The 15,579-nt window shown below is 51.3% G+C and overlaps 1 protein-coding gene across 1 annotated transcript in view; it reads left to right on the forward strand.

Annotated features, from left to right (window-relative positions):
* Nucleotides 1-5,361: 5,361 nt before the first annotated feature.
* Nucleotides 5,362-15,579, forward strand: part of CACNA1F (calcium voltage-gated channel subunit alpha1 F) — a 157,796-nt gene continuing 147,578 nt past the window's right edge. The window contains exon 1 of the mRNA XM_060253249.1: nucleotides 5,362-5,479. Within this exon, the coding sequence (XP_060109232.1) occupies nucleotides 5,362-5,479 (118 nt within the window). The remainder of the gene's footprint in view (nucleotides 5,480-15,579) is intronic.

Genomic DNA, 15,579 nt, shown 5'->3' on the forward strand with positions numbered 1-15,579 from the left:
TGGTGCAGTGAGGGCTTCGAGAGCCACACAATATGTATGAAAGAGCCACATGTGGCTCCCGAGCCACAGTTTGGCCACAACTGGTCAGAAGCAATTGGTCAAAGTAGGACTGGAGTCCAGCGCCACCTTTAAGACCAACAAAGTTTTATTTAGAATGTAATGCTTACAAAAGCGTACATTCTGAATAGAGCTTTGTTGGTCTTAAAGTTGCATTCTGGGGATTGTAGTCTTCCTCTCACTCACCAGAAAGGGCGGAGGAAGGGAAGGGGGCAGGAGTTAGAGGCGCAAAGCAGCCTGGGGATTGTAGTCTTCCCCTCACTCTCTAGAAAGGGCGGCGGGAAGAGAGGCAGAAGGGAAGGGTGGGTAGGAACGAGTTGGAGGCATGTAATGAGGAGCAACGGTTTCCTAGCAACGCAAACGAGGTTTGCCAAATCCAATTCAAGAAATATCTGGGGACTTTGGGGGTGGAGCCAGGAGACATTGGGGGCGGAGCCAGGAGCAAGGGTGTGACAAGCAAAATTGAACTTCAAGGGAGTTTGGGCCATCACATTAAAGGGACAGCACACCTTTTTAAATGCCTTCCTTCCATAGGAAATAATGAAGGATAGGGGCACCTTCTTTGGGGGCTTATAGAAGTGGACCCCCTGGTCCAATCGTTTTGAAACTTGGGAGGTATTTTGGGGAGAGGCACTAGATGCTATACTGAAAATCTGGTGCCTCTATCTCTAACAGCCCCCCCAGAGCGGATCAATTCCCCATCATTCCCTTTGGGAATCATTCATGGAGGTGCATGATGGCTCTGGGGGCGGGGCTTCCCCCGCTGGCCAGCTGGCTGGAGGAGGGGGAAAGCCTTTAAAACCCGGGGATCCCCCTCTGGGATCTGGGGATTGGGAAGCCTAACGCAAACACCCTTGGGTGTGAGGCCTAAATGCGGCCTAGGTGGATGGAAAAGGGAAGGCAAGGTCCCCTGTGCAAGCACCAGTCGTTTCCGACTCTGGGGTGACGTTGCTTTCACAACGTTTTCACGGCAGACTTTTTAAGGGGTGGTTTGCCATTGCCTTCCCCAGTCTTTTACACTTTCCTCCCAGCAAGCTGGGGACTCATTTTACCGACCTTGGAAGGATGGAAGGCGGAGTCAACCTGGAGCCGGCTACCTAAACCAGCTTCCACCGGAATCGGACTCAGGTCGTGAGCAGAAAGTTCAGACCACAGTACTGCAGTACTGCTGCTTTACCACTCTGCGCCACGGGGCCGCTCTAAAGGAAAGGTCGCCTGTGCAAGCACCAGTGGTTTCAGACTCTGGGGTGACGTTGCTCTCACGTTTTTACGGTAGACTTTTTACAGGATGGTTTCCCATTGCCTTCCCCAGTCATCTACACTTTCCCCCCCAGCAAGCTGGGGACTCATTTGACCGACCTCGGAAGGAGGGAAGGCTGAGTCAACCTCGAGCCGGCTACCTGAAAACCCTGCTTCCGCTGGGGATCAAACTCAGGTCGTGAGCAGAACTTAGGACTGCAGTACTGCAGCTTTAACACTCTGCGCCACAGGGCTCTTCCTAGGTGGATGAGGCGCTCCCAAATCCCAACACCTGGAGTCTTTTTTTCTCTCCTTCAGGCTTTCCACTTAATTTTTCTGGACCTGAAGGGGGTGGGAAATAAAACCAAAAGGAGGCCTCCAGTGGCATGCGCAGAGTGACTGACATGTTTAATTAAGACATCTCAAATGGTGCCTATCAGGCAGAGAAAGGTCCTTTATGTATGGACTATAGGGGTGCCAAGTCCAGTTCAAGAAATACCTGGGGACTTTGGGGGTGGAGCCAGGAGACTCGGGTGGAGCCAGGTGGCATTGGGGGTGGAGCCAGGAGGCATTGGGGTGGAGCTAGGATGCATTGGGGGTGGAGCCAGGAGGCATTGGGGGTGGAGCCAGGAGGCATTGGGGTGGAGCTAGGATGCATTGGGGGTGGAGCCAGGAGGCATTGGGGGTGGAGCCAGGAGGCATTGGGGTGGAGCTAGGATGCATTGGGGGTGGAGCCAGGAGGCATTGGGGGTGGAGCCAGGAGCAAGGGTGTGACAAGCATAATTGAACTCCAAAGGGAGTTCACATTTAAGGGACCGGAACACCTTTTCAATGCCTTCCTTCCATTTGAAATAATGAAGGCTAGGGCACCTTCTTTGGGGGCTCATAGAATTGGACCCCCGGTCCAGTCCTTTTGGGGAGAGGCAATGGATGTTATGCTGAAAATTTGGTGCCTCTACCTAAAAAAGCAGCCCCCCCCCCAGAGCCCCAGATACCTGCAGATCAATTCTTCATTATACCCTATGGGAATCGGTCTCCGAAGGGAATAATGGAATCCCCGCAGACATTTCCCACCCCCCGCTGCCTGATGACCCTGAAGAGGGGGAGGGTCCAAACTGGGGGATCCCCTGCCCCCACCTGGGGATTGGCAACCCTACTTTATGCATGCACTGCAGATAATCCCAGCAGTCAAGCCTTTATTCTGTTTCTGCAGTATGCACCAGGCTTTTTTCTCTGGTGTATTTATTCTGCTCCTCTTCCCCCCACCCCAATTACTCCCTCTTCCATCTGAGAAGCCGGAAATAACTGCTGCGTGCCTAACCCACAATTGATGTAAGCACATCAGGGCTGTTGGATGGCGACGCTCTGGTTTTTAAGCAAAACTCTATGATTTGAGCTAATTCTACCATAGAGTTTTGCCCCAAAAACCAGAGGGTCACTGCCTGACATCTCCAATGTGCCTATGTCACTTCTGGGTAACGTAGGCAGTGCCTACTGGGCACATCACGGCAGTCTTCCCCACTCCCAGAAGCGTCCCTCCCACCCCCTTCTGGTAGGGTTGCCATCCTCCAAATGGGGCCTGGAGATCCCCCACATTTACAGCTGATCTCCAGCTGGCAGAGATCAGCTTCCCTGAAGAAAATGATGGACTCTATGGCCTTGTACTCTGCTGAGGCCCCTCCCCTCCCCAAGCCCTGCCCTCTACTGGCTCTGCCCCCAAAGTCTCCAGGTATTTTCCAACACAGACTTGGCAACCCTAAATCTTATGTAAAAAATAAATTGTGGGTGGGGTGTGGCCTCTGAGGGTGGGGGCACGTCTGAGGGGATCTGTATGCTTTGGAACAGGGATGGCAAACATACGGCTCGCAGGGCTGAAGCAGGGCTCATATCCGTCCTGCAAGCTCCATAAGATGCACCTGACCATAAGACGCACCTAGTTTTTAGAGGCGTTTGTGTGAATTTAGAGGCGTTTGTGTGAATTTTTTGCAGTATTCGCTCCTTAAGACGCACACACTTTTCCCCCCACTTTTTTTGGGGGGGGGGGGAAGTGTGTCTTATGGAGCAAAAAATACGGTAGGTTTTTGGCCAGAGAACAGAAGCTGTGCATTATGACCCTGTAAACTGTCCCAGTGCTAATGCATAACATAGGACTGCTCAGTTCCCGGGTTTTTCCCGCCCTGCAGGTTCCCAACCCGCCGGACCACTCTGGGCCCTTGGGGGGGGATCCCTCCCCAAAGTCACCAGCACAATGACGTTACTGGGAAGAGACATCACACACCGGCCACTCTAGGAGAGTCCAGGAAAACTCTATGGTTTTCCCTGGACACTCTAGCAATTTGGGAGGAAAACTCTATGGTATCATAGAGTTTCCCCCCCCTCCCAAATTGCTAGAGCATCTGGGTAAACAATAGAGGCCCGTGATGTCGCCGGAGGAATGATGTCACTTCCCAGCGACATCATTGCACTGTGCACGCTACACGTGCCAAAAAGCAGTCCCTCACTGGAGGCCACGGGGGACTTGGTAACCCTAGTGTAACAGGAGGGGGAAGTGTCGGGGCGGGGGCATCAGGAGGCACTTCAAGGAATTGTAAGTGTTAATGTTTTAAGCATGTTTGTATTGGGGGTAAAAAATAATATCATTAATTGGGTTTGTCAATTTGGTGCAGTGGTTAAGTGTGCGGACTCTTATCTGGGAGAACCGGAGGAACAAAGCAGGAGTCAAGTTGCACCCTTAAGACCAACCAAGTCGAGGGGATCAGGAATAGACTCATCTGATGAAGTGTGCTTAGAGAGCACACGAAAGCTTACGTTCTGAATAGAACTTGGTTGGTCTTAAAGGTGCCACTTGACTACTGCTTTGTTCAACTGCTTCAGACCAACACGGCTGCCCACTTGGATCTATCTGGGAGAACCAGGTTTGATGTCCCACGCCTCCACTCGCAGCCGCTGGAATGGCCTTGGGTCAGCCAGAGCTCTCGCAGGGGTTGTCCATGAAAGGGCAGCTGCTGGGAGAGCCCTCTCAGCCCCACCCACCTCACAGGGTGTCTGTTGTGGGGGAGAGAGATAAAGGAGATTGTAGGCCGCTCTGAGACTCTGTCCTTGAAAGGGCAGCTTCTGGGAGAGCTCTCTCAGCCCCACCTGCCTCACAGGGTTTCTGTTGTGGGGAAGGAAGGGAAAGGAGATTGTAGGCCGCTCTGAGACTCTGTTTTTGAAAGGGCAGCTTCTGGGAGAGCTCTCTCAGCCCCACGCACCTCACAGGGTGTCTGTTGTGGGGGAGAGAGATAAAGGAGATTGTAGGCCGCTCTGAGACTCTGTTTTTGAAAGGGCAGCTTCTGGGAGAGCTCTCTCAGCCCCACCCACCTCTCAGGGTGTCTGTTGTGGGTGGAGGAAGGGAAAGGAGATTGTAGGAGGCTCTGAGACTGTCCTTAAAAGGGCAGCTTCTGGGAGAGCCCTCTCAGCCCCACTCGCCTCACAGGGTGTCTGTTGTGGGGGAGGAAGGGAAAGGAGATTGTAGGCCGCTCTGAGACTCTGTTTTTGAAAGGGCAGCTTCTGGGAGAGCTCTCTCAGCCCCACTCGCCTCACAGGGTGTCTGTTGTGGGGGAGGAAAGGAAAGGAGATTGTAGGCCGCTCTGAGACTTTGTCCTTGAAAGGGCAGGTTCTGGGAGAGCTCTCTCAGCCCCACGCACCTTACAGGGTGTCTGTTGTGGGGGAGAGAGGTAAAGGAGATTGTAGGCCGTTCTGAGACTCTGTCCTTGAAAGGGCAGCTTCTGGAAGAACTCTCTCAGCCCCACCCACCTCACAGGGCATCTTTTCTGGGGAAGGAAGATAAAGGAGATTGTGAGCCGCTCTGAGACTCTGAGATTCGGAGTGGAGGGTGGGATATAAATCCAATATCTTCTTCTATTACAAAGTTTATATGTCCCATACCTGGCAATACATTTGGGGGCATGCATGTCCCAACTTGACAAAGTGACATGTCAGACCTGGCCCTCATAAAGAAATGAGTTCGCTCCCTCTGCTTTGGAATGAATCGCCTTTGGTTCTGGAAGCAACGGAAATGGGAAAATGGCACAAAAGCACTCTCGGATGACTCGGGAAGCAGCGAAGGAAAGCAAACTGAGCACTGAAGTAGGAACCCAAATGCAGAACGAAAAAGGAAACCTGATGGACGTGCGTGGGGAAAGTGAGGCAAAGCACCTGTGAATAACAGGCCAAAGGAGATTTTTCCTCCAATGGAAGACGTTGCATCTTCCAGAACCACCTCATGACCCAGAAGTTGCCATCCTCCAGGTGGGACCTGGGGATCTGGAATGACATCTCCAGATAGGGTTGCCATCCTCTAGATGGGTGCCATCCTCTAGATGGGTGAGAACCGTGCGCTAGAACGATCAGGCCTTGAATTCAGTAGGAGCTCACAGGAGCTCCTGCTGAATGACCCCTGACAACAATTATATCTATAGTCAATTTACAAAACTTGTTCCTGATATCTCATATTTCTGTTTATGGCAACATCATAATTGAATGATTCAGCAGAAGTTAGAATGGCCAAACAATTGAATGATAGCCCATTACAACAGCTTCTCTGCAATAAACACTTGTGGTTGCAGTAATACAAAAAGACAATTCCGCTGATTCAAAACTAGGATTCAAAGAAAAAGAGACAAAGCTCTGAAATACATCAGTGACTCGAGAAGGTGCTGGTAATTTCTTCTGTGATAGTGACACACTTCCAGTGTATGGGCATGTTTCGGTAGCGACCTTCGTCTGACACACTTATTTCAAATAGCTGGAACAAATGCTTCATCTAATAAGGTGCATTAGTTTGTTTATCAATTTCCTCAGTGGCATTAGTGGTTCTCTGAAGGTCACTACCAAAACATACCGATATACCGGAAACGTGCCACTATCACCATTGAAGAAATTTGCCAGCACCTTCGCGAGTAACTGATGTATTTCAGAGCTTTGTCTCTTTCTGTGGACGCTTTGAATTGTATTTTTGAATTTTGGCAAGCCTATTCTTCAAAAATAAATCATTTTCTCATACAAAGCATTTCTAGGAAGAATATTTTCATTTGACAGGTATGCAACTGCTGGGAACCATTGGTCAATTACATTTCTTTCATAGATTTTAAGTGAAACATTTAGAGTCCCATAGGATTCAGGGAACTAGGCAAAGGAAGCTCTGGCTCTTTCCTTCCTTCCCTAAAGGGCGAGGGGGGGAGCCTCAGCCAATAGAAGCAAGAGAGGCTTGGCTCAGTAGCTGTGCTGTGCAATTGAGAGAGCCTGGCAAAGTAAGCTTTCCTCCCCCCCCCTTCCTCCCCAAGGGAAGAGCCTCAGCCAATGGAGGAAACAGAGGTTTTGCTCTGTAGCTCCTGTGCAATCAAGAAAGCCTTACAAAGCAAGTTGTCATGCAGAAGGAAGCAAAATATAGGGAGAAGGAAGCAGTTCCTGGAGGTTGGCAGCCTTAGCTGCTGGTTTAAAGTAACCCAGTAGTTGAGATGTATGATTCCTTTGCATTTTATTTACTTATTGATTAGATTTCTACCCCACTTTTCCCTAAATGCTTTTTAAATGTTTGTATGCATGTTTATTTCATTTCAAGTTGTTTTTAAAGCAATACTCCTAGTCTCAATTGTTATGCAGTAATTAGGGTATGTGTTTTGTCATAGTTCTTATCAGTCGGTAGATAACTATCGGTGATATGGTTCCGGTCTGGTGTAGCAGCTAAGAGCGGCAGACTGTAATTCTGGGTTAAAAAAGTCTAATTTGGGGTTAAAAATTAATTGGGCTTGCCTCTGTTACAAAGTTTATATCTCCCATACCTGGCATTACATTTGACGGCACGCGTGGCCCAGCTCGACAAAGCGACGTGTCAGATCTGGCCCTCGTAAAGAATGAGTTCGCCACTTCTGCCTTAGGATGAATTCCATTTGGCTTGGAAGCAAAGCAAGGGGCGGCGGAACCTATTTTCTCCAGTTCTTTCCTCCACATGCAGCCAGCTGGGTGTCCTTGGGTGAGTCACAATTCTCTCCGAGCCGTTCTCTCAAGGGTAGTCTCTCAGACCTTTCTCAGCCCCACCTACTTCACAGGGGTGTCTGTTGTGGGGAGAAGAACGGAAGGAGATTGTAAGCTGCTCTGAGACACCGAGTGAATGGCAGGGTATAAATCCAACCTTCTCCTCCTTCCTCTTCCTCCTTCTTCTTCCCTCTCCAGTTGATGTTGTACGTTGGATGAGGGTACGGTGGTCAGTAGAGGTCATTTTGTAGAAAAATAGGTGGTGGAGCTCATCAGCATAACTCATTAGCGTATGCCGCCCCCCCACCAGAGGAGAGCCCCAGGCAAGCGAGGCCTGCTTGAGCTGGCCTCGCTCACCTGGGGCTCTCCTGAGCCACCACTCCCTCAGTCAAAAGGCCAGCGAGCCCCCGCTGCCCAAAATCACATAAGGAGAAAGGGTTGCCAAGTCCAATTCAAGAAATATCTGGGGACTCTGGGGGTGGAGCCAGGAGACTTTGGGGGTGGAGCCAGGAGACCTCGGAGGCGGAACCAGGAGCATGGGTGTGATGAGCATAATTGAACTCCAAGGGAGTTCTGGCCATCACATTTAAAGGGACAGCACATCTTTTTAAATGCCTTCCTTCCATAGGAAATAATGAAGGATAGGGGCACCTTCTTTGGGGCCTCATAGAATTGGACCCCCTGGTCCAATCGTTTTGAAACTTGGGGGGTATTTTGGGGAGATGCACTAGATGCTATACTGAAAATTTGGTGCCTCTACCTCAAAACACAGCCCCCCTAGAACCCCCGATACCTCCAGATCAATTCCCCATCATACCCTATGAGAATCGATCTCCACATAGGGAATAATGAAGGGCCCAGCAGACATTTCCCTCCCCCCTCCCGCCGTTTCTGGCAACTCTGAAGCGAGGGACTGGCCTCTCTACTCACGAGTTGCTGCCAACTTCTTCAAAGTAACACAGACACACCATTTTCTCCAGCTCTTTCCTCCACATGCAGCCAGCTGAGTGTCCTTGGGTGAGTCACAGTTCTCTCTCTCTCTTCCAAGAGGAAGCCTTTCCATTCGGAGACTGAAGCCTCCGGAGGTGGAAAGTCACACAGTGGCTGTGGGGGCGGGGCTTCCCCCCACCAGCCAGCTGACTGGGGGCGGGAAGGAGCCTGGGAAAGCGGAAGAACCTCCGCTGGGACCTGGGGACTGGCAAGCCTATTCTTCAAAAATAAATCATTTTCTCATACAAAGCATTTCTAGGAATAATATTTTCATTGGACAGGTATGTCACTACTGGGAACCATTGGTCAATTACATTTCTTTCACAGATTTTAGGTGAAACGTTTAGAGTTCCATATGCTAATTTTGAGAGGACAAAAGAGTCCCAGATTTTTTTCTTTCCAGGTTTCAAGCATAGGTGAGTTTTTATCTTGCCGTCTGTTTGCTATCATGGATTTAGCTATAGATAAAAGAATTGACAACATATTTCTTTTACTTTTCAGTACTGTCGCATCGTTCCATTTATCTAGCAGGATCGACTCAGGGTCGAAAGGGATCTGCAAATGTAACATCTCACTGATTGCTGCGATAATTTGTGACCAAAACTGTTGAGTAGCCGGACAAGTCCACCGAACATGCAGGTAAGTTGCAAACTGACCCCAATTTCTCGAGCAATAGGGCGAAACCGAGGAATCAAAACGGTGTTGTGTAGAGTTGGTTAGGTGCCATCTTGTTAGCGTTTTAATGGCCTGCAAATTTCACATTTACGATCTTTAAAGTGAAACCAGGTGAGGACCAAATGCAATTCCAATCTGATTCAGTTAGCCGGTTTTTCAGATCTAAATGCCATTGTTTTTGGTATAGTCGTGACTCTTTCAGAGACTCGGTTCCTGATAAGCTACAGGGTCCCCGGAGGTGCCTGCGGAGGGAAGAAAGGGCTGCCCCCACTGACTGGAGGGTGAATTCAAGAAGAGGAGCCCAAAGGATGGAGAGCAAGAGAGCAGTGGAAAGATTCCCCATGGGCAGCTAGCTAGCAGATGGAGCTGGCACCCTGGGGAGTTCTTGTTCCATTTACATTACTATATGTTTAGAAGGTTGCCAACTCCGGGTTGGGACATTCTTGGTGATTTGGGGATGGACCCTGGGGATGGTGGATTTGGGGGCAGGGAGGGACCACAGCAGGTTATAATGCTTCCATTTTCTCCAGAGAAACTGATCCCTGTACTCTGGCGGTGGCTACAAGCATAGCTTCAAGAGGGGATCGGATCAAACTATGGAGCAGAGGTCCATCGGTGGCTCTTAGCCACAGCATATGGTTGGAACTCTCTATCTGGGGCAGTGATGCTCTGTATTCTTGGTGCTTGTGGGGGGAAGGCACAGTGGGAGGGCTTCTAGTGTCCTGGCCCCGCTGATGGATCTCCTGATGGCACCTGGGGTTTTTTTTTGGCCACTGTGTGACACAGAGTGTTGGACTGGATGAGCCATTAGCCTGATCCAACATGGTTTCTCTTATGTTCTTATGTCTGGGGCAGTGATGCTCTGTATTCTTGGTGCTTGCGGGGGGGGCACAGTGGGAGGACTTCTAATGTCCTGGCCCCACTGGTGGACCTTCTGATGACACCTGGGGGTTTTTTTGCCACTGTGTGACACAGAGTGTTGGACTGGATGAGCCATTAGCCTGATCCAACATGGCTTCTCTTATGTTCTTATGTCTGGGGCAGTGATGCTCTGTATTCTTGGTGCTTGGGGAGGGAGGGGTCAACAGTGGGAGGGCTTGTGGTGTCCTGGTCCCACTGGTGGACCTCCTGATGGCACCTGGGTTTTGGCCACTGTGTGACACAGAGTGTTGGACTGGCTGGACCATTGGCCTGATCCAACATGGCTTTTCTTATGTTCTTATGTCTGGGGCAGTGATGCTCTGTATTCTTGGTGCATGGGGGGGCACAGTGGTAGGGCTTCTAGTATCCTGCCCCGCTGATGGACCTCCTGATGGCATCTGGTTTTTTTTCGCCACTGTGTGACAGAGTATTAGACTGGATGGGTCACTGGCCTGATCCAGCATGGCTTCTCTTATGTTCTTCAGTCTGAGGCAGTGATGCTCTGTATTCTTGGTGCTTGCGGGGCACAGTGGGAGGGCTTCTAGTGTCCTGGCCCCACTGGTGGACCTCCTGATGGCACCTGGGTTTTTTTGGCCACTGTGTGACACAGAGCGTTGGACTGGATGGGCCGTTGCCCTGATCCAACATGCTTTTCTTATGTTGCTATGAGATCAGTAATGATGGCAGGAGATCCTAAGGCCTCACCTGGAGGTTGGCAACCCTGTTCGGACCCTTCTGTAGGTCACATGTATGGCCTTTTGCTCAAGCAACATGCAAGGAACCTAAATTTAAAGGAAAAGGTTTTTAATACAGGAGCTTGAATTATTGGATTTATATCCCGCCCTATACTCCGAATCTCAGAGTCTCAGGGTGGTCACAATCAATGTTCCCTCGAAGCTGAGTTAGCGTGAGCTAGCTCACAGATTTTTAGCCTCCAGCTCACACATTTTTGTCTTAGCTTGGGAAAGGTGTCCCCAGAGCACACTGCTTTATGCAGTAGCTCACAGCTCTATTGCTAGTAGCTCACAAAGTAGAATTTTTGCTCACAAGACTCTGAAGCTTAGAGGAACATTGGTCACAATTTCCTTTATCTTCCTCCCCCACAACAAACACCCTGAGAGATAGGTAGAGCTGAGAGAGCTCTCCCACAACCTGTCCTTTCAAGGACAACACTTGCAAAAGCTATGGCTGACCCAAGGCCATGGTTAGTTAGTTAGTTAGGTCTTTATTCACGGTCATCCGACCAGCTTAATACAAACAAAAACATAAAAACAAACCCATCACCTCTTACACAAAATTCCTGACTCCTACTATTACACATATTGTTAAAACTCATAACCAAGATTTACACGCTCAATTTCCCTCCTTTCCAACTGAGCAGCGTAACAGAAACGGGCAGTCTTAGATGAAACATCAGAATGAGCGTCAGACAGGAGGAAGGCAATTTGCTCATCCTCCTGCCCGCCCGCCAAGGACCCGAGAATCGGAGAGATTACTCTCTCCAGCAGGTGCAAGTGGAGGAGCGGAGAATCAAACCTGGTTCTGCCAGATAAGAGTCTGCATACTTCACTGCTACAACAAACTGGCAAATTAACGAATGTGGTTTTTGCACAATCTTGGTCCTTTCCATGTCTCCTGCCCTCATTTCTATCATACCTAGACGGTCACTCTAGCCCAGGGGTAGGGAACGTTGGCTCTCCAGATGTTTTTTTGCCTACAACTCCCATCAGCCCCAGCCAGCATGGCCAATGGCTGGGGCTAATGGGAGTTGTAGGCCAAAAACATCTGGAGAGCCAATGTTCTCTACCCCCGCCCTAGCCTCTGTGTCCCTTGTTACTAGGGTTGCCAGGTTCGATTCAAGAAATACCTGGGGACTTTGGGGGTGGAGCCAGGAGCAAGGCTGTGATAAGCATAATTGCACTCCAAAGAGAGTTCTGGCCATCCCATTGAAAGGGACCACACACCCTTTAAAAGCCTTTTGGTTTGGCGTAGTGGTTATGTGTGCGGACTCTTATGTGGGAGAACCGGGTTTGATTCCCCCCTCCTCCACTTGCACCTGCTAGCATGGCCTTGGGTCAGCCATAGAGCTGGCAGAGGTTGTCCTTGAAAGGGCAGCTGCTGTGAGAGCCCACTCAGCCCCACCCACCTCATAGGGTTTGATTCCCCACTCCTCCACTTGCACCTGCTAGCATGGCCTTGGGTCAGCCACAGCCCTGGCAGAGGTTGTCCTTGAAAGGGCAGCTTCTGGGAGAGCTCTCTCAGCCCCACCCACCTCACAAGGTGTCTGTTGTGGGGGAGGAAGGGAAAGGAGATTGTGAGCCCCTCTGAGACTCTTCGGAGTGGAGGGCGGGATATAAATCCAATATCTTCATCTACCTCACAGGGTGTCTGTTGTGGGGGAGGAAGGGAAAGGAGATTGTGAGCCGCTCTGAGACTCTTCGGAGTGGAGGGCGGGATATAAATCCAATATCTTCATCTACCTCACAGGGTGTCTGTTGTGGGGGAGGAAGGGAAAGGAGATTGTGAGCCGCTCTGAGACTCTTCGGAGTGGAGGGCGGGATATAAATCCAATATCTTCATCTACCTCACAGGGTGTCTGTTGTGGGGGAGGAAGGGAAAGGAGATTGGGAGCCCCTCTGAGACTCTTCAGAGTGGAGGGCGGGATATAAATCCAATATCTTCTTCTTCTTCCCTCCTTTGGAAATCATGAAGGATGGGGCATCTTCTTTTGGGGCTCATAGAATCGAACCCCCTGGTCCAATCCTTTTGAAACTTGCGGAGTGTTTTGAGGAGGGTCTGCAGGTGCTATGCTGCAAATTTGGCGCCTCTGCCTCAAAAAAACAGCACGAGCCCCAGATACCCGCGGATCAATTCTCCATTATATCCTATGGGAATCGGTCTCCATAGGGAATAATGGAGTGTCCAGCAGACATTTCCCCCGCCCCGCTGCTTTCTGATGACCCTGAAGCGGGGGGAGGGTCTCCAAATGGGGGAATCCCCTGCCTCACCTGGGGATTGGCAACCCTACTTGTTACGCTCAAACCATTGACAGCGCTGCTCTTTCCTGGGCCTAGGCAGCCGGGCTAGCTGGGATGTCCCCGGCGCTTCACATTCAGTGACCTAACCAGCTGTGAGCTCCCTCCTCCCTGCACTGCCCTTTAAAGTAGGCAATCTGCCTTAATCCTCAACCGAGCGAGGGAACGAAGCAGGGAAAGCGACGGGGAGAGAGAGAGGGAGCGTCAAACGGACACAGATTCCTCACCGAGGGACCCCCCCTGGGGTGGAAGCGACGGTACAGCTGTGCGGGGCAGGGCCGAGGGGGTGGCAAGGCCTCTGCCCTTCCATGAGAGCCCTCGGGATTCATTTGACCCTACCTCCAGGTCGCGGGAGAGAGGCCGGAAGAATGAGGGGTCCCCCTTGCGAGGTGGGGAGAGACTTGGGCTGAAGAAGCTTACGCCACCCCCCAGCGACGGTCTTGCAGGATGGAGTGCAATGGAAGACGTGAGTGAGCCCCCGTATTCATGCGCAGGGGCTGACGGGCAGGGGCAAAACCGTTGCGGGATAAAAGCTTCAGGATATCCGAGAGGCTCATCGAAGGGCTACTGGGGGAAATAAAATAATAGCAAGCCAGGGGTGCTGAGGCAAGTCCAGTTGCGGAGGGTGTTTGTTGGAGGTAGGCGACCCAGAGTGCGGCTATTCAGGTCAGTTGGGCAAAATTGGGCATGATGAGCTAGGGTTGCCAGCCTCCAGGTGGGACCTGGGGATCCCCAAGAATTACAACACATCCCCAGGTTACAGAGATAAGTTCCCCTGGAAGAAATGGCTGCTTTGGAGGGGGGACTCTGTGGCCTTGTGCCCCACTGAGGTTCAGGGATGCCAGCCTCCAGGTGGGACCTGGGGATCCCCCGGAATTCCAGCTCCTCTCCAGACTGCAGAGATCAGTTCCCCTGGAGGAAAGGGCTGCTTTGGAGGGGGAACTCTGTGGCCTTGTGCCCCACTGAGGTTCAGGGATGCCAGCCTCCAGGGGGGACCTGGGGATCCCCCAGAATTCCAGCTCCTCTCCAGACTGCAGAGATCAGTTCCCCTGGAGGAAAGGGCTGCTTTGGAGGGGGGACTCTGTGGCCTTGTGCCCCACTGAGGTTCAGGGATGCCAGCCTCCAGGTGGGACCTGGGGATCCCCCGGAATTCCAGCTCCTCTCCAGACTACAGAGATCAGTCCCCTTGGAGGAAAGGGCTGCTTTGGAGGGGGGGGGGGGGCTCTGTGGCCAGTCTTTGTCTGCCGCAGGCTCTATCCCCACATCTCTAGGAGTTTTCCAACCTGGATCTGGCAACCCTAACCTCCCATCCCCTGCCGGTAGCAAGGGGGGCACCTGACAACCCTAAGTGGGGCATCGTTCTGTCTAGGTCTGAAAAGAGGCTGGGAGACAAAGCAGGAGGATTCAGGGCACTTGAGAATTGGAACGGTAACCAGCCCTAGATAGACGGGTAGGGATTTGCTGCTAAAGTCAGACCGGGTGCATCTGAGGCCAGGGCCGGGCCTGCCAGTAAGCAAACGAGGCAATAGCCTAGGGCGCTGGCCTTATGGGGAGTGCCGAATTGGGTGTCCCTCCCATGTGACTCAGTGGTGTTATCAGTGCAGTGGGGGAGCCCCATAAGTTAGCCTTGCTAGGGTGCCAGACAGTCTAGTGCCGGCCCTGTTTGAGGCCTTCCTGTGAAGGGGGCTGGGTAAGTTGTAAAGGGCCGAGCCCACACTAAAGGTACAAGGAGAGTTTAACTTTGACCTGAGTTCACAGAGGCCTCTTGTGACACAATCTCGCTCTGGAGCAAGCTCTGTTGTATTTTCATGCTCACTGGCTTCTGTCTTTTTAAGAGTCCAGCAAGTGGAGTTATGAGGCATCGTGTCACTTCTGAGAGCCAGTTTGGTGTAGTGGTGAAGTGTGCGGACTCTTATCTGGGAGAACTGGGTTTGATTCCCCACTCCTCCACTTGCACCTGCTGGCATGGCCTTGGGTCAGCCATAGCTCTGGCAGAGGTTGTCCTTGAAAGGGCAGCTGCTGTGAGAGCCCTCTCCAGCCCCACCCACCTCACAGGGTGTCTGTTGTGGGGGAGGAAGGGAAAGGAGATTGTGAGCCGCTCTGAGACTCTTCGGAGTGGAGGGCGGAATATAAATCCAATATCTTCATCTACCTCACAGGGTGTCTGTTGTGGGGGAGGAAGGTAAAGGAGATTGCGAGCCGCTCTGAGACTCTTCGGAGTGGAAGGCGGGATATAAATCCAATATCTTCATCTACCTCACAGGGTGTCTGTTGTGGGGGGGAAGGTAAAGGAGATTGTGAGCCGCTCTGAGACTCTTCGGAGTGGAAGGTGGGATATAAATCCAATATCTTCATCTACCTCACAGGGTGTCTGTTGTGGAGGAGGAAGGGAAAGGAGACTGTGAGCCGCTCTGAGACTCTTCAGAGTGGAGGGCGGGATATAAATCCAGTATCTTCATCTACCTCACAGGGTGTCTGTTGTGGGGGAGGAAGGGAAAGGAGATTGTGAGCTGCTCTGAGACTCTTCGGAGTGGAGGGCAGGTTATAAATCCAATATCTTCATCTTCTCCTTCTTCTTCTAGGGTTGCCAAGTCAGTACCATAAATGTTTTCCTGCCCAAATCGCTAGAGCATCCGGGAAAACCATA

The sequence above is a fragment of the Heteronotia binoei genome, chromosome 13, assembly GCF_032191835.1.
Source record: "Heteronotia binoei isolate CCM8104 ecotype False Entrance Well chromosome 13, APGP_CSIRO_Hbin_v1, whole genome shotgun sequence".
NCBI lineage: Eukaryota > Metazoa > Chordata > Lepidosauria > Squamata > Gekkonidae > Heteronotia > Heteronotia binoei.